This window comes from Schistocerca cancellata, chromosome 11 (assembly GCF_023864275.1).
Source record: "Schistocerca cancellata isolate TAMUIC-IGC-003103 chromosome 11, iqSchCanc2.1, whole genome shotgun sequence".
NCBI classification, from domain to species: Eukaryota; Metazoa; Arthropoda; class Insecta; order Orthoptera; family Acrididae; genus Schistocerca; species Schistocerca cancellata.
The window spans coordinates 36095107-36116690 of record NC_064636.1 but is presented as its reverse complement, the minus strand read 5'-3'; the positions used below and the strand labels follow the sequence as shown (position 1 = coordinate 36116690).

The 21584-nt window shown below is 42.3% G+C and overlaps 1 protein-coding gene across 5 annotated transcripts in view; it reads left to right on the top strand.

Annotated features, from left to right (window-relative positions):
- LOC126108476 (uncharacterized) overlaps positions 1-21584 on the top strand; it is a 102625-nt gene that overhangs the window by 15507 nt on the left and 65534 nt on the right. For all 5 annotated transcript variants that reach the window (XR_007523532.1, XR_007523533.1, XR_007523531.1 and 2 more), the window contains one exon: positions 8946-9168. Coding sequence is in view for 2 of the 5 variants with exons in the window: in XM_049913726.1 (XP_049769683.1) it covers positions 8946-9168 (223 nt within the window). In the remaining 3 variants the exon portion in view is untranslated. The remainder of the gene's footprint in view (positions 1-8945; positions 9169-21584) is intronic.

The window sequence follows — 21584 nt, the reverse complement described above, 5'->3', positions numbered from 1 at the left end:
GAGGTAGACGAAGTGGTGACATATGTACTAAGAAAGTGTAAAATGCACATTTGCATATAGCATGACTTCTCATCAGTATTTGTGTACGAAATATTGTCGAAAACTCAGATAGACAAAATTGTGAGCCCTTTAGAAGCAAGGATAAAATTTGAGAAATCGTACACTGCTCTGACAAAAATGTGAAACAGTGTGATAACTTTGCGTGACATATGCCCTGTTGTGGAAGTAGGCTTGTTATGAAATGAGTTGTGAACACAGTTTACTGTCGAAAACTACAGCTGATACAGAAAGCTATGTAATGAGCGTGTCATATGTCAAATGATGACATTTCCAATCCACTGGCTCAGAATGCTATCACAGAATTGACACACTTCTTTCAGCATTTGTATACAGTAGTGACAGAATAGGTCACATTGTAGGTGTCAGCTTAAGAAACCTGTTAGAGCATACACCCCAGATGCAACACTACAGTTAGCAAGTGCAGCAGGATCTCATTGGGAGGGGGGGAGGGGGGGGGGTGCAGAGAGAACCCTTACATGGCCTGTTGGTCTATGGCGGACTGTTTATTTTGAAGGTTAATAATTTTTAAGAAATGAGAAAAACTTGTTCTGTTCGGTGATATCTTCAATTTTAAATCATAATTTAATAACTCAGAAATCATAATAAAATTTTAAAATAATAATTAGTTTTGTCAGAATGTTAAAAAATGGTGTGTTATCAATAGTTTTCTTGGAGTTCTGATTCACGGTTTGGGAAAGCGTAGTGTATAGGAAAGTTGCATAGACAGTGACGAGCAGGGTGCCGCGTGGTAGAAGAACGGGAACTGTGGAGAGTCAGTGGACAAAATGATTGGTTTCTTTATATCGGAAGGTAGGTTATGGGTAATACACTGAAGGTGTTGGTCAGTGAGAGTGGAGATTGTCTCAGTGGGGCCACAGTAACTGGCCACGACGGGCCCTCCTGGGTGGTTGGGTTTACAGACTTTACGAAGCTTGTAGAACATAGGAATGCGGTGAGTGGTGGGTGTGAGGAGAGAGATGGGTTCTGGGGAGAAGTTTTGGGATGGGCCTAAGGCTTTGACGAGAGACTGGGGATCCCGCTGGACTTCTGGAATTGGGTCACTTTGGCAGGGTTTGTTGGTGGATGCATCTGACAGCTCAGAGACCCTTTACCAGGTAATTCCTGCAGTTCATAACCACAGACGTGGGGCCTTTGTCAGTAGGTTGGATTATAAGGTCCCTCTACAATGGGCTTCCAAACTGTTCTGCAGAACACTGGGATTCCGTGGTAAATGAATGAGTGCTCTGCAAGAAAATATTAGTAACATGGCTTTTTTCTGACATTCTTTCTCATTTTTTAATAACATCATTATTATTATTATTGTGTTATTAGTTATGAGTTAAAACTGAAGTAATAACTGAAAAAACAAGTTTTTCTCGTGTTTCAAAAATTTTATTCTTTTAACCTTCAAAATAAACAAGCTGTTTGATCAGATTACCAGTATTCTCAGTGCATTCTGTCATAGGAAAAGTTTGGGAACCCTTGCTCTACACAAACATTCCTAATGCTCTTGGCTATGCTGCTATTGTTCACTGCCCAAGGAAACCCGTATCGTAGTTAATAGGGTGGGGGGCTATACCTGTGAGTGTGAAGTATTTTTAATTTTTGGAAGACTAATGGTGACTTTTTTGAGTAGCCATAAAAAGTTCTACTTATGACCCTCTTAAAAACCTGCATAATACAGATTTTTAAATCATTTTCTTGTAAGAAAAACACCCTTCTGAGATGTGGGGCAGGGGATACAGCTCCTCCTGGTTCCTGGGTATGGGAACTGTTGACACTATGTTTCCCATTGCCCAACTGACTCCAAACGCACAACCTCCTTCTTGGTCACCATGACTATATCCCTGTCCACAATTGCCTCTCCTTGGAAGGCATTACTTACAAACAAATCTGTGGAACAGCAATGGGCAACCTTTTGGCACCATCCTCTGCCAACCTATTCATGGGCCATCTGGAGGAATCATTCCTAAGCACCCACAATCCCAAACCCTTCACCCAGTTCAGATTCACTGATCACATCTTTGTAAACTCGACACAGGATGAGGATGCCGTATCCACATTCCACCACAACCTTCTCCACCATTTCCTCAACCCATTAAGCCAGCTTTGTTGTTGTCGACCTCTACTTCAAGGGTGGCTACTTCGGTACTTCCACCCGTACGAAACCAACTAATCACGATCGATAGCTTCACTTCGATAGCCGCCACGCATTGGACACGGAGAAATCCCTTCTGTACAGCCTAGAGACTCACGGTCATCACATCTGCAGTGACGAGCAGTCCCACTCGAAATATGCCGAGTGTCTTACTGAGGCCTTCACAGATTAAAATGACCCTCCCAACCTCGTACAGAAACGGATCTCGTGTACCTCGTCTCTCCGGTCACTCCTGCTTACCGAGTATACGCTGTCTGGCTATAAATCGGCACTCACATCACGGTTCAGTACCGCCCAGGACCGGAGCATTTCACTCGGTCTTCGCCAAGGTTTCAAGTACGTCTCGCTGTGCCCTGAACTGAGGAATATCGTACTCACTATCCTCCCCACTCCTCCCGTTGCAGTATTCTGCCACCCACCGAATCTGCACAATATCCTCATCCGTCCCTACACGACGCCTGCTCCCAACCCCTTGCCTCGTGGCTCGTATCCCTGTAATAGAGCTAGATGCGAGACTTGCCCTGTATGTTCTCCCAATATCAGCTACTCCAATCTGATCACAGGCACTGCCTGTCCAATCACAGGCGGGGCTACATGTGGAAGTAGTCATGTGATCTACAAACTAAGCTGCAACAACTGTGCCACTTTCTACGTGGGCACGACAACTGACAAGCTGCGTGTCCACGCGAATGATCTCCGACAGACCGTGCCTGAGAGGCAGCTGGACCACCCAGTTGCTGAACATGCTGCCCAACACTACTTGCCTCACATAAATAACTGCTTCACAGTCCGTGTATCGCCGTAACCTTCCCCCGTCACTGTCCTTCTCGTACCTATTCCCCCTCCAGCACTACACAGTTTTCTTTTTCACCAACACACCCACTCATCTTTTCTTCTTCTCTACTTCTCTTGTTTTCTGCTCCATTTCCCCCCTGCTCACTCTCACGTACAGTGTAACATCTTTCCCCACCCTACACTGCTGTCCTCCCCCCTCCCTCGCCAATGCCTCCTCTTTACCCCTGCCAACCAACCCAGACTGCCACTCGTGTCAGATGTAGTTGCAGTGCACAGTTGGGCCACAGTGACTGGACACAGTGGGAATATATGTGTGTGTGTTTTCTACTCCAAGACGCCAACTTTTTGTACAAAAACTTGAATGTTTAGCAGTCTCTTCACTGTGCCCACCAGCAACTAGTAATGTAACTCTATGTACCTGTGCAAATATGCCCTGGGTAGATGTGCTTCTGTTGAATTTGGCTGAAAAGTTGGTGGTGGGAACAGTATACTACTAATAATGTGGCCCACATTGAATTTGCAGTTCAGACACATTACTTGCACTTACATGATGAACGAACTACTGTTTATTGAGTGTCGTTTACTTAAATTACCCGCAGATAATAGGTTAGCCACATACTACACTCGCCGGCAGGAGTGGCCGTGCGGTTCTAGGCGCTACAGTCTGGAACCGAGCGACCGCTACGGTCGCAGGTTCGAATCCTGCCTCGGGCATGGATGTGTGTGATGTCCTTAGGTTAGTTAGGTTTAATTAGTTCTAAGTTCTAGGCGACTGATGACCTCAGAAGTTAAGTCGCATAGTGCTCAGAGCCATTTGAACCACATAGTACACTCAGTTGATGATCTATAATGTGAATGTTCAAATGTGGTAACTGACACTGAAGTAACTATTCATGAAAATTCCCGTGTTGGAATCATATAATTAACACAGTCACATAATTATACTCGTATCAGATCTGACGGTCAAAGCAGGATGAAAATGATGTGCACAGCAAGCAACTATTACAACAACACAATTCACATGTGAACCCTTTATCACAGTGGAAACTATTGAAGTTTGGAGCAGTCTGTGATACTAATTACACATCAGTTATCCACTGAATAATAGAGTAAACCCGTGGACACGAAATTTAAATAAATTGAAGTACCGTTTCCAACTTGTAATTTATTCTGTGTCATCTGCATCACATTTTCTGGATTTGTGGATGTAGATCATGTAGATTTCACGACTCTCCACAAACAGAACTGAAATGGCCAGCCTTTTTATATAGATTTACAAGAAGTAAAACTAAAAGTAGCTACTGCCGTTTACTAGTGTTTCACAAATTAGAATTGAGGAGAGTATAAATGGCCATTTTGTTGAAAAATTTTAATTTTTGGTTTTTACGCAGAAACTTCATTTGGAATTCGGTGTTTCGTTTAATTTAATTCAATTTGAGTAGTTGCAAAGGAAATTGTTAGGTTTTCAGAAATAGTTGCTGAGTTAAAAATTAATATTCCAAGAATCATAAGCTCTAGAAGGTTGTGGTATCATTTTAATTCTAGTGGAAATCTTGCTGCATAAGTTGGTAAGCTTGACATAACAGTTGTAATTATTGCTGTTGGTGAGTCTGATATAACAGTTTTGATTCGTGTCTGCGTTGATCATGCAATGTGCATGGTACAACAGGGAAATGCACTGCTGACACTTTGGAGCCGTCTGCTAGCAATACCACCAATCAGCTATCAGAGTACTAAAGTCTGGCCAAGCAATTAAAATAATTTAGATGGTATGAAAAAGCCTCTGTTGGTAACCATTTTCCTTAAAATATCCATAGATGATAAGGTGATCCACATCCTTTGTTCAGGCCAGTGGTGCAAAGATAAAAAAAAAAAAAAACTGAATCAGCTGTAACTTTAGATAAGTTTACCTACAGGAACTCCTTACCTGCGCCTACTAGACACTATAGAGATTGGCAGATTCAGGTCTATTGAAGAATTTCTGACAGGGAAAACACAAAACGTGAATGAATCATTCAGCAATGTAGTTTGGGCAAGAGTAGCTATTTGTTGGGCTACATACATTGAGGCTTTGTATATGTGGTGCTGTCATTACAGTTATTGATAGTAATACTGGTAGACAGAGAGCTGTTAGTGAATACACGAACCGTACTGGGGAACTGGACAAGGTGCAAGTCGACAAAGCTGAGCTACGAGGCTGCTAAGTGTCTGAGGAGGAAGAACATGCATTCAGACAATGTTGATGATGACAAAGACTGCAGTGCTGCCATGTTTTAACTCTTGTTTCTTTAATTTAAATTTTTAAATTTACATCATCTTTAAATTTTTTTAACTTAAATTAATTTGCGATTGCAATTTTTGGAAAATGAAATTTTCGCCAACAAATCGTGCATTTTCTCAGCTACTATAAAAGATACTCTTGACTTTTTAATTTTTTTTAATTTTTACAGTTAATTTATAACACACTTGTGATGCTAACTCTAGAATGGTTGACATTGGCTGTATATTTCCAGTAAAATGCACAAAAATTTATGGACAAATTAACATAAAAGATTCAAACGAAAAGAATTCTAACTCGTAAAGTACATTCTACAACCAAACTAGAGGAGTAATTATATGACACATGTATAAGTAATGTGCAAAAGTTTGATTAATTTACATGAAGTAGGTATTGAGAAAATGGGTCACAAAATTATCAAATTTAATATTTGAGAGATAGACCGTTTTTACTCCCTGTAAACTGTGTTTGAGTGAGAAGAGCGTTCTGAATGTGGGCTGTTAGACACAACAATCATTTCTATTCAATTATGTGGCTAGTTTGCCTAAATGTTGTGTTATATTCCAGTAACAACGCTTTACATGAAGAAGCTAATTACTCTGAAACTAAATAAGCCCAAATATTGCTAGCATAGTTTCGTCATTGGCTGTAGGGATACTTTTTTATACGTCTTTTTGATCTACTTTCACAGGAAGTTAGTAATAGTGTATCTATTAGTTTACATATGGACAGTGATAACAAAGTCAAACAATGGAAAATACAGGTTGGAATGTAACAATACCAGAGAAGGAAAGTTGCTACTCACCATATAGCGGAGATGCTTAGTCGCAATAGGCACAACAAAAAGATTCACACAATCACAGCTTTCGGCCATTAAGCCTGTGTCTGACAAAGGCTTAATGGCCGAAAACTATGAGTGTGAATATTTTTATTGTACCTTTCGTGACTCAGCATCTCTGCTATATGGTGAGTAGCAACTTTACTTCTCTGGTATTGTTACCATGATAACAAAGTTTTAGATTACTTTTTTTTTACAATTAGCAGTTCCCAGGTAAATTAGCTGGTGCATTAACTCCTGATAGCCAGTGGAATGTAATAAATAGTGAAGTTAAGGTAGAAGTAGATTAAAACTGAAGAAATTGCAAAAAGGTGGGAATTTAAGGAGATGGGACCTGGATAAACTTACTAAACCAGAGGTTGTACAGAGTTTCAGGGAGAGCATAAGGGAAAAATTGACAGGAATGGGGGAAAGAAATACAGTAGACGATGAATGGGTAGCTCTGAGGGATGAAGTAGTGAAGGCAGCAGAGGATCAAGTATGTGAAAAGACGAGGACTAGTAGAAATCCTTGGGTAACAGAAGAAATATTGAATTTAATTGATGAAAGGAGAAAATATAAAAATGCAGTAAATGAAGCAAGCAAAAAGGAATACAAACGTCTCAAAAATGAGATCGACAGGAAGTGCAAAATGGCTAAGCAGGAATGGCTAGAGGACAAATGTAAGGATGTAGAGGCTTATCTCACTAGGGGTATGATAGATACTGCCTATAGGAAAATTAAAGAGACCTTTGGAGAAAGGAGAATCACTTGCATGAATATCAAGAGATTTGATGGAAACCCAGTACTAAGCAAAGAAGGGAAAGCAGAAAGGTGGAAGGAGTATATAGAGGGTCGATACAAGGGCGATGTACTTGAGGACAATATTATGAAAATGGAAGAGGATGCAGATGAAGATGAAATGGGAGATATGATACTGCGTGAAGAGTTTGACAGAGCACCAAGACCTGAGTCGAAACAAGGCTCCGGGAGTAGACAACATTCCATCAGAACTACTGATGGCCTTGGGAGAGCCAGTCCTGACAAAACTCTACCATCTGGTGAGCAAGATGTATGAGACAGGCGAAATACCCTCAGACTTCAAGAAGAATATAATAATTCCAGTCCCAAAGAAAGCAGGTGTTGACAGATGTGAAAATTACCGAACTATCAGTTTAATAAGTCACAGCTGCAAAATACTAACTCGAATTATTTACAGACGAATGGAAAAACTGGTAGAAGCCAACCTCGGGGAAGATCAGTTTGGATTCCGTAGAAATGTTGGAACACGTGAGGCAATACTGACCTTACGACTTATCTTAGAAGAAAGATTAAGGAAAGGCAAACCTATGTTTCTAGCATTTGTAGACTTAGAGAAAGCTTTTGACAATGTTGACAGGAACACTCTCTTTCGAATTCTAAAGGTGGCAGGGGTAAAATACAGGGAGCGAAAGGCTATTTACAATTTGTACAGAAACCAGATGGCAGTTATAAGAGTCGAGGGACATGAAAGGGAAGCAGTGATTGGGAAGGGAGTGAGACAAGGTTGTAGCCTCTCCCCGATGTTATTCAATCTGTATATTGAGCAAGCAGTAAACGAAACAAAAGAAAAATTTGTAGTAGGTATTAAAATCCAGGGAGAAGAAATAAAAACTTTGAGGTTCGCTGATGACATTGTAATTCTGTCAGAGACAGCAAAGGACTTGGAAGATCAGTTGAACGGAATGGACAGTGTCTTGAAAGGAGGGTATAAGATGAACATCAACAAAAGCAAAACGAGGATAATGGAATATAGTCGAATTAAGTTGGGTGATGCTGAGGGAATTAGATTAGAAAAAGAGACACTTAAAGTAGTAAAGGAGTTTTGCTATTTGGGGAGCAAAATAACTGATGATGGTCGAAGTAGGGAGGATATAAAATGTAGACTGGCAATGGCAAGGAAAGCGTTTCTGAAGAAGAGAAATTTGTTAACATCGATTATAGATTTAAGTGTCAGGAAGTCGTTTCTGAAAGTATTTGTGTGGAGTGTAGCCATGTATGGAAGTGAAAGATGGACAATAAATAGTTTGGACAGAAAGAGAATAGAAGCTTTCGAAATGTGGTGCTACAGAAGAATGCTGAAGTTTAAATGGGTAGATCACATAACTAATGAGGAGGTATTAAATAGAATTGGGGAGAAGAGAAGTTTGTGGCACAACTTGACTAGAAGAAGGGATCGGTTGGTAGGACATGTCCTGAGGCATCAAGGGATCACAAATTTAGCATTGGAGGGCTGCGTGGAGGGTAAAAATCGTAGAGGAGACCAAGAGATGAATACACTAAGCAGATTCAGATGGATGTAGGCTGCATTAGGTACTGGGAGATGAAGGAGGTTGCACAGGATAGATTAGCATGGAGAGCTGCATCAAACCAGTCTCAGGACTGAAGACCACAACAACAACAACAAAAACAACAAGGTAGAAAAGCCCTATGTCAATATTTGAGAATTTTAGCTACTGTGCATGTTTCATGCAAATAAGGAATACCAAGAGACTTGCAAAAGAAAATAATACTTTCATGGTGGCAGAGGGACGAGGGACAACAGAAAAAGCACAACAGGCAAATGGAATCTGCCTGCTTTGTTACAGACTATGCATCCTCTATGTTGTGAACATCAGTCTATCATTTTCTTAATATTGTTATAATAATGTGTAACTTACTTTTTCGAGACCTGTGTGTGTGTGTGTGTGTGTGAGAGAGAGAGAGAGAGAGAGAGAGAGAGAGAGAGAGAGAGAGATTTGGGGGGGGGGGGGGAGTTTAATTTTGTCTCATGATTTTTTTTCTTTCTTTTTTTCCAGTATTTGGTGTATTTCAGTAGTGCCACCATCGGCACCCAAACCTGAGCAAACTTGGCCAGATGATGAAAGAAACAGGGAAATTACTGCATTAGTAGGTGAATCAAACATTATGCCAAATGATTCAGCTACCAACAAAATGCAGTTGGGAATTGCCACGAAAAAGGAGTTAGATGACAGAGAGAATCGAGACTATTTTTTGTGTGGCACAGTGAAGCAGGAACAGGTAAGAGGTTTAGTGCTATGGAAGAAAACCTGTGAATATGTCTCTAATATCACGGGAAACGAAAAGTATTTATAATAGTGACAGAAACACTGTGGTCAGTCAAAGTTTGTGGAATGAAAAACAAGCTATGGTCTTCAACCAAAAGTGTGCCTCTTGGCATCTTGAGATGTTTAGTGGCTATATTGCACATTGATTCCTGTATGTAAACTGTTCATTCAATGAATTTTTTGGCTGATTCCAGTCTCATCTCCTCCTCCTCCTCCACCTCCACCTGTCGTTGTTGTCGTTGTCTTCAGTCCAAAGACTGATTTGTTGCAGGAGTCCATGCTACTCTATTGTGTGCAAGCCTCATCATCTCCGAATAAGTACTGCACCCTACATCCGTCTGAATCTGCTTACTGTTTTCATGCATTGACCAGCCCCATCCACTCCCACATACACACTCTTCCCCCAGTACTAAATTGGTGATGTCTTGATATCTCAGAATGTGCCGTATCAACTGATACCTACTTCTAACAAAGTTGTGCCTTAAATTTCTTCTCTCTCCAATTCTACTCAGCACCACCTCATTAGTTATGTGATCCACCTTTCATCTTCAGCATTCTGCTGTAGCATCACATTTCAGAAGCTTACATTCTCTTATTGTCCAAGCTGTTCATCATCCATGTTTTACTTCCATAAATGGCTACACTCTATACAAGTACTTTCAGAAAAGACTTTTTGAGACTTAAATCTATATTTGATGTTAACAAATTTATCTTCTTCAGAAACATTTTTCAATTGTCAATCTACGTTTTTTATTCTCTTTACTTCAGCCATCATCAGTTACTTTGCTGCCTAAATAGCAAAACTCGTCTACTATTTTAAGTGACTCATTTCCTAATCTAATTCCCTCAACATCACCTGATTTAATCTGACTGCATTCCATTATCCTTGTTTTGCTTTTGTTGATGTTCATCTTATACCCTCCTTTCAAGACACTACCCATTCTGTTCAACTGCTCTTGCAAGTCCTTTGCTGTCTCTGACGGAATTACAGAGTCATTGGCAAACTTCAAAGTTTGCATTTTTTCTCCATGGATTTTAATTCCTACTCCATATTTTTCTTCGGTTTCTTTTACTGCTTGCTCAGTATACAGATCGAATAACATCAGGGGTAGGCTACAACCCTGTCTTACTCTTTTCTCAACCACTACTTCCCTTTTGTGCCTCTCGATTCTTCTAACTGCCACCTTGTTTGTGTTCGAGTTGTAAAGAGCCTTTCGCTCCCCATATTTTATCTCTGCTACCTTTAGGATTTGAAAGAGAGTATTCCAGTGGGTATTGTTAAAAAACTTTCTCGAAGCATACAAACGCTAAAAACGTAGGTTCGGCTTTCCTTAACCTAGCTTCTAAGATAAGTTGTAGGGTCAATATTGCCTCGGGTGTTCCTACTTTTCTTCAGATTTCAAAGTGATCTTCCCCAAGGTTGGCTTCTACCAATTTTTCCATTCTTGTGCAAAGAATTCGTGTTAGTATTTTGCAACCATGACTAATTAAACTGATAGTTTGGTAGTTTTCACATTGTCAGCAACAGTTTTCTTTGGATTTGTAATTATTACATTCTTCTTGAAGTCTGAGTATTTCACCTGTCCCATACATCTTGCGCGTCAGGTGGAAGTTTTGTCATGGCTGGCTCTCCCAAGGCTATCAGTAGTAGTAGTCTTGTTTTGACTTACGTCTTTCAATGCTCTGTCAAATTCTTCTTACAGTATCATATCTCCCATCTCATCTTCACCTAATTCCTCTTCCATTTCTGTAATACTGTCCTCAAATACTTCTGCCTTGTATAATAGACCCTCTATATATTCCTTCCACCTTTCAGCTTATTTGGTTAGAACTCGTTTTCCATACGAGTTCTTGATATTTGTACGGCTGCCTGTCTTTTCTTCAAAGGGGTCTTAAATTTCCCTGTCGGTGATACTATTTTCCTGCTGGTGAAATACTTCTAAAGCCTTAAATCTGTCTTCTAGCCACTGCTACATAGCTAGTTTGCACATCCTATCACTCATTTTTTAGACATTTGTATTCTGTTTTGCCTGCTTCATTTGCTGGTTTTTATATTTTCTCCTTCCATCAATTAAATTCAATATCTCCTGTGTTATCGAAGGATGTAGTCCGATTATATCAGGTGATGTTGGCGGATTTAGATAAGAATATAAGAGACTAAAAGTAGTAGTGTTTTGCTATTTGGGCAGCAAAGTTATTGGTGGTGGCTGAAGTGGAGAGGTTATACATGGTCGTCACATTAATTGACCACTGTCTGAGCAGCTAAGTTTGTTAACAGTTGTTATGCTACCACGGGTGAAGTATACCTTAAGTGGCAAAATGGCACTATCTGAAATTGGTACCGGGGCAACTTTGGTGCGCCACACCGTAGATGACTGGGTGAACGGTGGGTGCAGAGATGTGTACAGGTGAGTAGACGTACACCTGTCGAGCAACTGACCGATCCGATGAACCGAGGAGCTACCGACAGTGTCTCTACAACAACTGTTCAATGAACGTTACTGCTAACGGGCGTCCGCAAGAGACACCGGTTCGTGCACCGATGCCGACTGCCATTCACTGGCGTGAAGGCTGGAATCTGCACACTAAAGGTACGTTGTCCAAGACGCGACGCACACTAGCGACTGCGACGGGTCGCTACGTGACGTCAAAAGTTGCCTGCTGGCGCATGCGCAGTTCGAGTTTGGGATGCGACGCGCGACTGCTGCGGCAGCTGCCGCAGCACTGCACCAGTGAGCAGTGTTGCGACGGGAGTCGCACGACACAAAGACGTACGGCTGCCAGAAAGATGTCGAGCCAGTCAAGGAAATGAGCCACTCACAGGATGTGATGCTCTGTGAGCTGGTCTCGCGACATCCTTGCCTTTAAGATTTGAAGAACCCTAAATATAGAGACACTATGTTCAGAGACAGAATTTGCGAAGAAATTGGTACACAGTTGAAACTGGCAGGTGAGTGAAATATATAATATTTTCCCATTAATGCAAATTTTTCAGGCCTGTTATGAAAATCAGTATAATCCGTGCAGATGTAGAATTAGAATGATGAAAATGAACTTGAAGGTCAATTTTCGCATTACTCTTTTTTGTGACGATAAAAATTGAAAACGGCAAGTACATTATAAAATGAACAATCTAAAGTACAACGAGAAAGTTACATTTTACAATACCTTCACTTTGAAAGTAAACGGTAGATTGGTGTCTTGATGATACCTTCTAGTTGTGAAAAACCACCACCAGATTGTTGTACAGCTTTCTGTAATCAATAGATGCTCGTTTTTTAGGAAGGCGTTTCTCAACAGATTGCACAAACAGTATGCTGCAATAAGTAATTTGTCACATTCACTTCAATTCATTGGTAGAAGATGGTGCTCAAAAAACTTGTGCCAAAAGTGCACTACTGTTTTACAAGGCCCTTCTGGTCTGACACAGTTCACAATTGAAATTCGTCTTTTGTAAATCCTGGAGTCATCTTTTGAGTGCAGCTTGGCAAGATTAAATGTTCATGTCATCCATAACGATGTATGCTGTCAGAATATAAGAATATGGAAGTTCATTTGGATGGGAATAAAGACTCAGTCGGCTATGAAAGTTGCCTTAGCTTGTTCCAAAAGTTTCTGCATGGGAGAAACTGACAAGTATAATTTGGGGAAATTTCGTGAACAAGCACGGACATTATTTCTTCCACATTTCTGCCAGTGTATACTGTAGATGTTCAGAATGAAAATTCTAGAGATGTTTAAGGTGTAACCCTATCCTGTTGTCAAGAACTTGAAACAATGCAATGACGAAAGTGTGCGCTTATTGTCAATAAACTTATCTTTCATTGGAATTTTAGGTGAAATGTGCAAAAACAGATGGAGGAATATTTGGGACTCGTATCAGAGAAATAAACGAGAAAGAAAGCTTGGAACAGGTTCAGATGCCTCAGCAAAACCACGAAAATGGGTTCTGCTTGATCACTTGGGTTTAAGAAACCTACATTTCGTGGCATTTTAAATGAAATTGTCAAGAGCATATGGAGAAATATTAGTAACTCATACCGGAGAAATATGACATAAAATGGTTTCATTAGGTCCAAATGTGTCAGCGAAACAAAACAAATGCATTCTCTATCGTGTGATGGCCACACGATTCTCGTGGCGTGTCGACAGAACTGGCGGCTAGACGCGACGCTCCCGGAGATATATGAGCCCAAATCTCGGTAACGGAGTTCGATATCATTCTGATCTCAACTTAAAAAATAATTTCGATATGTTAGCTTCTTTTCATCGGCAACGATGTATGACCTAACGTAAACCATACTTAAAGTAGCCAGCGACCACATTTTTCACTGTACACAATTCAAATTTTATGCAGTAGGTTACTTGTAAATTAAGTATCGGGATAACTGTGACGAATATCGGAAAAATAGACACCTCATTATCAAGCTGTGATGTGAAACTGTAAGATACGCAAACACCAGTTTTTTGTGCCTTTTACTTTCCTCACAATTGATAGAGAAGTAATATACAGCGAAAAAAACACGCAAAACTGGAAGAGATACTTTTCAATTTTTTAAAGTAAAAGGAGCATCTGTATCGAAAAACTAACTCTGGGAGCCGATGTAACTTTGTTGCATTAACATACAGTATTTTTTACAGCAAGAAAATCGGAATTCTTATTTTTCTTATGTATTTGAATCCGCCGCCGCCGACCGGAGCTTGGGAAACGGCGACGACTCCAGTCGTCTTGCGGCCGTGTCGCCGTCTGCCAGGGTGGGAAAAGTGGAGGGGGCAGCGTCGCAGTCGCAGCCAACTGTCGCGTCTTGCACAACGTAACTTAATACCGCAACGGGGCGTCCACCGGGTTGCGACAGGTGACCTTTTCGGGTGAATCGAGTTTTATGTTCCGTCAGATAGCTGGCCGTTGACACGTGTGGTCCTGCAGCAATTGTCGGAAGGATCCAGAATGGAGGAGAGAGCGTTACGGTCTGTGGAATGTTTTTGTGCCAGCCCCCGGGTGACCTCAACACTCTGGAAGGCGCAGTGGTTCGATACAAGTGCAGTATGTATCTATCCTCGGGGACCGTGTTCTCCCGTACGTGCAGTTTGTTTTTTCCTCAGCACGATGGCATCAACCGGTAGGACAGTGCGAGTTGTCACACAGCTCGCAATGTACGTGCGTGGTTTGAAGAGCACCAAGATGGGTTTACTGTACTCCCCTGGCCACCAAACTGCTCTGCTTTAAATCTGACCGAGAATCTGTGGAACCACATCTGTCGGGCTGTTCACGCCACGGATCCTCATCCGAGAAAGCTAGCGCAGTGGCCACGGCACTGTAGTTAGGTTCAGTTTATTTGAGTTCTTATCATTCTAATTTTTTTGTTTTTATGGTTTTAATTTTAATGATTATGCTTTATTGTTCATTTGCTAGATTGAGTTTTCTTTCTTCTTATATTTTTTTTTTTGAGGCACAGCTTCACACCCCTGTCGATACCTTCCAGAACCTCACTGACTCCTTACCTGCACGTTTGCAGGTGCAAAAGGTGGTCATTCAGCCTGTTGACAGGTGGTACACATTAATGTCACTGGACTGTGGAAAATGCAGACGGTGACAGCAAGAACAGACCGGTGATAGCAAGAAAAGCATTTATGAGAAGAGGAATTTGTTGAAATCGGATGTCAGTTTAAGTGTTGGAAAGTACAAGGTGTACAACTTTGCTTCTACCGTTTTTTCCCCAACATTTGAGGCTTTAATGAAACAAACTGGTTACACATGTATCGTTCAAAGTATTTTCCATCGCTGGCCACTACTTTCTCCCAACTTTAGATCAGTGTACAAATCTCGCGTCAAAAAAATTGTTCGTCTTTTGAAGCGATCCACGAATCGATCCGATTTGTGATTTCTTCGTGAGATCGGAAGTGTCGGTCAGCCAGGCCCTGCGCCATTGATCTAAACAGGTGACAGTCAAGAGGGAGCAAGTGCAATGTCTGGAGCATATGATGGGGTGGGGTAGGACTTCCCATTTAACGTTTCCAAGTACGTTTTGACCTCTTTTGCAATGTGGGGTCGAGCGTTGTCGTGCTGCAACATAACTTTATCGTGCCTCACGCTGTATTGCGGCCATTTTAATGCTCTGCTCGAGTGCATTAATTGTGTTCGATTTCAAGCATCTGTGATTGTTTCTCTCCATTTTAACACCTCATAGTACATGATGCTGAGCTGGTCCCACCAAATGCAGAGCATGATCTTGGAGCCGTGAATATTCGGTTTGGCCATCGACGTGGAAGCATGGCCAGGATATCCCCGTGATTTTTTGCGTTTAGGGTTAACGTAATGAACCCATTTTTCGTCCCCGGTCACAATGCGATGCAGAAATCCCTTCCGTTTTCGCCTCTGAAGCAACTGTTCACAAACTCACAAATGCCGTTCAACTTCTCTCGGTTTCAGCTCACGCGGGACCCAAGTTCCTTCTTTCTGAATTGTGCCCATAGCCTTGAGATGTTTTGAAATGGCTTGCTGTGTCACTCCCATTATTCGTGCCAATTCTTCTCTAGTTTGACGCAAGTCTTCACTCAGCAATGTCTCCATCTTAGAAAACATTCTCTCTTCCACCACTATGCCGGTCTGCGAAGTTAAAATCACCGTTCTTGAAGCGTTGAAACAATTCACGACACGTTCTTTCACTAACAACGTCCTTACCATACGTACTTCAGAGCATCCGATGAGACTCAGCCACTGATTTCTTGATATTGAAACAAAACAGTAAAACTTCCCACAAATGACGAGGATTAGGCTCGTAAACTGACATTTTCAATCGAGAACAACTTTATGGTGCAGACATAAATTGACTAACGTTTGAATGAGGTTATGTTGACCGAGTTCCAAGCTAACTGCCTGACGTCTGCGATCTGTTTCTTTAGACCACTACTTACCGTTGTCGCCACCTATCGGCAAACGGCAGAAGCAAAGTTGTACACCTTGTATTTTCTGAAGGTATCTGTATAGAGTGTAGGTTTGGGAGGAGGAGTGAAATGTGGAGAATAAGCAATTCAGACAAGAAGAGAACATAAACTTTTGGAAATATGGTATTATAGAATAATGCTGAAGGTCAGGTGGGTAGATCGAATAATGGAGGAGGAGATACTGAGTCAAACTAGGGAAAAAAGCAAGTGAGAACACAAACTTGAGTGAAAGAAGGGATCAGCTGATGTGACACATCGTGAGGCATCGGGCAATTGTCAGTCGTGAAATGGTAGGAGGTGTGGAGCTAAACTTTGCAGGAGGAGACCGAGGCTTGCTTTCAGTAAGCAGGTTCAGGTGGACAGAGACTGCGGTGGTTATACATAGATGAGGGGGCTTGCACAGGATAGGATAGAGTAATGAGAAGAGCTGCATCAAACCTGTCCTCAGGGTGAAGATCATAACAACAACAACAACAACAACAACGATGTTGCAAATTAAACTTGGCTGTAACTTTTTTTTATATATTAGTAACAAACACTGTCTAGGACTCAGTGTGTTGGAAAGTAAGTACAGCATGAGGATTCTAAGATCTTTGAAGAGGGCTCTGCAAATTTATTGGATATCTGTGTTGTACAGTGTGTTCATTAGTTGCTTTTGCCGTGTCACTACTTTGCAGACTACACGGATGAGGGTACTGAAGTAGCACACCCATTGAGCACTTTCCTGTTTTGTATTCGAATGGTGTGGAGAGAGTGTGTTGTGTGCATAATCTTTACTGTGTGCTTGGTGTTTATTAGAGATAATATTTCATGAGATGAATGTGTGTGGGAGGGATATCTTGCTTGGCTCTTGGACAGACTTTGATTTTTAAAAGTAATTGTAGTAGTTTGTAATTAAGCTTCTCCCTGAGGAATTTGATGGTATCTCAGTTCATTCACTGATTCAGTCGTAAACCATTTTCAGTAAATCTTATCATAAAGGGTGGCTTCAGGGGTGCAGGATGACTTAGTTCATACATTAACAACCAGAAACATCCACTACTGTCTGTAGACTATACTAACAGCAAATTATGCTGCGAGGGTCAAGTTTTCATTCCGCATGTGTGGAAGTTTTACAGTGTGTAGATACATCCTTCCCACTCGTTTTCAAACTTAGTTCGACCTGTTCCCGTGAGTGGCACCGTCACAGCACGTCTTCGAGATGGCTGCTACACTTGACGTTCGTCAGAAGCGACGTGCTGTCATAGAATTCCTGTGCTGTGAAAACTAGACAGTAGGAAACATCCACAAGAGGTTGAAAAAGGTGTACGGAGATCCTGCAGTACAGTTAGTCGGTGGGCAAGCAGGTTACGTGATGAAGGCGGGCACGGCAATATTGAGGATTGTCATCGCAGCGGCAGGCCTCGTACTGCACACAGTCCGGACAATCTGCAGAGAGTTGACGAATTGGTGACTGCTGACAGATGCATAACAGTGAACGAATTGTCACGCTACGTTGGGATAGGGGGAGGAAGTATTTGCAGAAAACTGAAAGTGTTGGCGTTAAAAAATGCTCGGCCACATGTCAGTCAAAAAACCACATAATCGATCAGAAAACTTGTATGGACAACACTGAAACACCCGCCTTACAGTCCTGACCTGGCTCCATGTGACTGTCATCTCTTTGGGATACTGAAAGACACTCTTTGTGGAACAAGGTTCGAAGATCGTGACTCCCTTGTGCACGCTGCCAAACAGTGGCTCTAACAGGTTGGTCCAGAATTTTACCTTGCAAGTATACAGGCACTGGTTGCAAGATGGCGTAAGGCAGTTGAGAGGGATGGAAGTTATGTGGAGAAATGACAGTATTGTTCCTAAAAGATGAATCTACACACTGCAAAACTCTCAAACATGTAGAATAAAAGATGGATTTTAAAAAAAATAGTGTGCATTTCTTTTGGAGTGACCCTCGTAGTAGTAATCAACTTACACTAATAATGTTGGCTACCATCACTACAATACTTTAGACACATATTTTAGTATAAAAGCATGTACTCTGACGAAAATCCACTACTCGTCCAAAGAAAAAAAAATCGCTACTCGGATGCAATTTTTAGCGTGCCGAGGCTTTGAATTCACTGCTGGAGGTACACGGGTGCACAGCCACATGACAACAGAGCAAAGCACGTGTCAAATGTCCACAGTGAAATGGAGGCTTCAGAAGACGAGCAAAGGGATATAGCACATTTTCTGACAGTGGAAGAAGTGTAGGGAATGGGAATTCATCAAATAATGGCACATGTGAATGCGAGTACCGAATGTGAGGGTAAAGTTGTGGCACAAGTGATTGCGAGCCGATGACACGTGATGTGGAATGCTGCACAACACTAGTGACAGCATTGCCGGGCAGGTTACTCGGGACTGGCAAGTTACAGTGGCTGCCATCACCCCGGGGATTGGATTGAGCATTGGACTTGCATCAGACGTGCTCTACTTCCCTTACACTTGTGCCATTTTTTGATGAATTTACATTCCCATCACTCCTGCTGTGAAGAAATGCACAACACCCATTTGCTCTCATTCTGAAGCCTCCGTTTTCAGTGGACAGTGGACATGTACACGTGCTTGCTCTGTCGGCATACGTATGTGTGCCCGTGACCCTCAGGCAGTTAATTTTGGGCGTCAGCACTCGTGTAGGGACCACACCTTCTTCAGTAAACAGTGGCATTTTGGTCCCTTCAGCAGTTTTAATTATGCAGGCGCCACATTATTTTTTTCAGTGACTCTTGTACATCCATTGATTGAAATATTCTAATAAAATGTGAGGAAAAATGGCTAATACTGTGACCTTTTCCTTTGTTTTGAATATCAGTGTGTTTCAAATCTTCTGTCTGACTCATTTTATTGATTTATTTACACTCCTGAAAATGGAAAAAAGAACACATTGACATCGGTGTGTCAGACCCACCATACTTGCTCCGGACACTGCGAGAGGGCTGTACAAGCAATGATCACACGCACGGCACAGCGGACACACCAGGAACCGCGGTGTTGGCCGTCGAATGGCGCTAGCTGCGCAGCATTTGTGCACCGCCGCCGTCAGTGTCAGCCAGTTTGCCGTGGCATACGGAGCTCCATCGCAGTCTTTAACACTGGTAGCATGCCGCGACAGCGTGGACGTGAACCGTATGTGCAGTTGACGCACTTTGAGCGAGGGCGTATAGTGGGCATGCGGGAGGCCTCCACAGTACATCGATGTTGTCGCCAGTGGTCGGCGGAAGGTGCACGTGCCCGTCGACCTGGGACCGGACCGCAGCGACGCACGGATGCACGCCAAGACCGTAGGATCCTACGCAGTGCCGTAGGGGACCGCACCGCCACTTCCCAGCAAATTAGGGACACTGTTGCTCCTGGGGTATCGGCGAGGACCATTCGCAACCGTCTCCGTGAAGCTGGGCTACGGTCCCGCACACCGTTAGGCCGTCTTCCGCTCACGCCCCAACATCGTGCAGCCCCCTCCAGTGGTGTCGCGACAGGCGTGAATGGAGGGACGAATGGAGACGTGTCGTCTTCAGCGATGAGAGTCGCTTCTGCCTTGGTGCCAATGATGGTCGTATGCGTGTTTGGCGCCGTGCAGGTGAGCGCCACAATCAGGACTGCATACGACCGAGGCACACAGGACCAACACCCGGCATCATGGTGTGGGGAGCGATCTCCTACACTGGCCGTACACCACTGGTGATCGTCGAGGGGACACTGAATAGTGCACGGTACATCCAAACCGTCATCGAACCCATCGTTCTACCATTCCTAGACCGGCAAGGGAACTTGCTGTTCCAACAGGACAATGCACGTCCGCATGTATCCCGTGCCACCCAACGTGCTCTAGAAGGTGTAAGTCAACTACCCTGGCCAGCAAGATCTCCGGATCTGTCCCCCATTGAGCATGTTTGGGACTGGATGAAGCGTCGTCTCACGCGGTCTGCACGTCCAGCACGAACGCTGGTCCAACTGAGGCGCCAGGTGGAAATGGCATGGCAAGCCGTTCCACAGGACTACATCCAGCATCTCTACGATCGTCTCCATGGGAGAATAGCAGCCTGCATTGCTGCGAAAGGTTGATATACACTGTACTAGTGCCGACATTGTGCATGCTCTGTTGCCTGTGTCTATGTGCCTGTGGTTCTGTCAGTGTGATCATGTGATGTATCTGACCCCAGGAATGTGTCAATAAAGTTTCCCCTTCCTGGGACAATGAATTCACGGTGTTCTTATTTCAATTTCCAGGAGTGTATTTATCCACCTGCAGACTATATAAATTGTATGGATGTTGTCAACACACACACATATATGCAATATAGACACAAATATATGTAAACATATACAATTACAACACACAAATATGAGGAGCATTCAATAAGTAATGCAATGCATTTTTTCTTTAAAAAACAGTTTGGTTTTATTCAGCATTTCAGTACACCAAATTATTCCCCACTGCTTGTATGTCCACACGATACAACTCCAGTGATCAATGTCGGATCCTCTGTCTCGCCGAATCAATAACCTCCCTATCATATACGTACTGCTTCCCATTCAGTGCATACTTCATTGGGCCAAATAGATCGAAGTCAGAAAGTGTGAAATCCAGGCTGTAGGGTTGATGAGGTAGAAGTGTTCAATAAAGTTTTGTGAGTTTCTCTCGTGTGTGTGTGTACTTGTGTGAGGCGTTGTATTCGCATAGAAAAGGGGAAGTTCATTTGCATTTTTGTGGTGATGAATACACTGAAGTCATTTCTTCAATTTCGTGAGGCTCAGAGATCGGACAGGTTTGCACGATTTTGTTGCGGAGATGACAAATGCTGTGCCCAGCAACTTACTGTGCTTTTGTTCACCACCTGGTCCTCGTAGACATTCTTCAAGTGCCTGTGAATATCTGCAGTGTTCTGTTTTCTGCCAAAAGAAACTCGGTGACAGCCGTCTCCTTGGAACATACTACTGATACAGGTGCTATTTTGAAGGCTACGTGTAGCACCACCATCTGTTGGAATTTCATGAAACTATAGGGTCTCGAGTGGGAATGTTCAACAGCAAAATCCGCATTTTCAACCAAAGTTGACCGAGAAAATAATGTGTTGCCTTACTTATTGAACACCCATCATACACACACATTGTTTGTCTTACAACATTACATGTTTGTACAAAATATTTTGCTATTCTAATGAACATATTATAAAGTGCTTCTTAATTGCAGTAATTAATCAGTAGCATAATTGTCAACAAAACTTACACATCATTTTAGGTAATCCTTCACAGTGTACACACTTTTCTAATATAATTTTTAAGGTATTCCTGAAGGCACATACTAAAGTTTTGTCTTTGGTCTATTATACAAGTCTATTGTATAATTGAATTCCATTACATAGCACACTATTTTGGGTTTTTGCT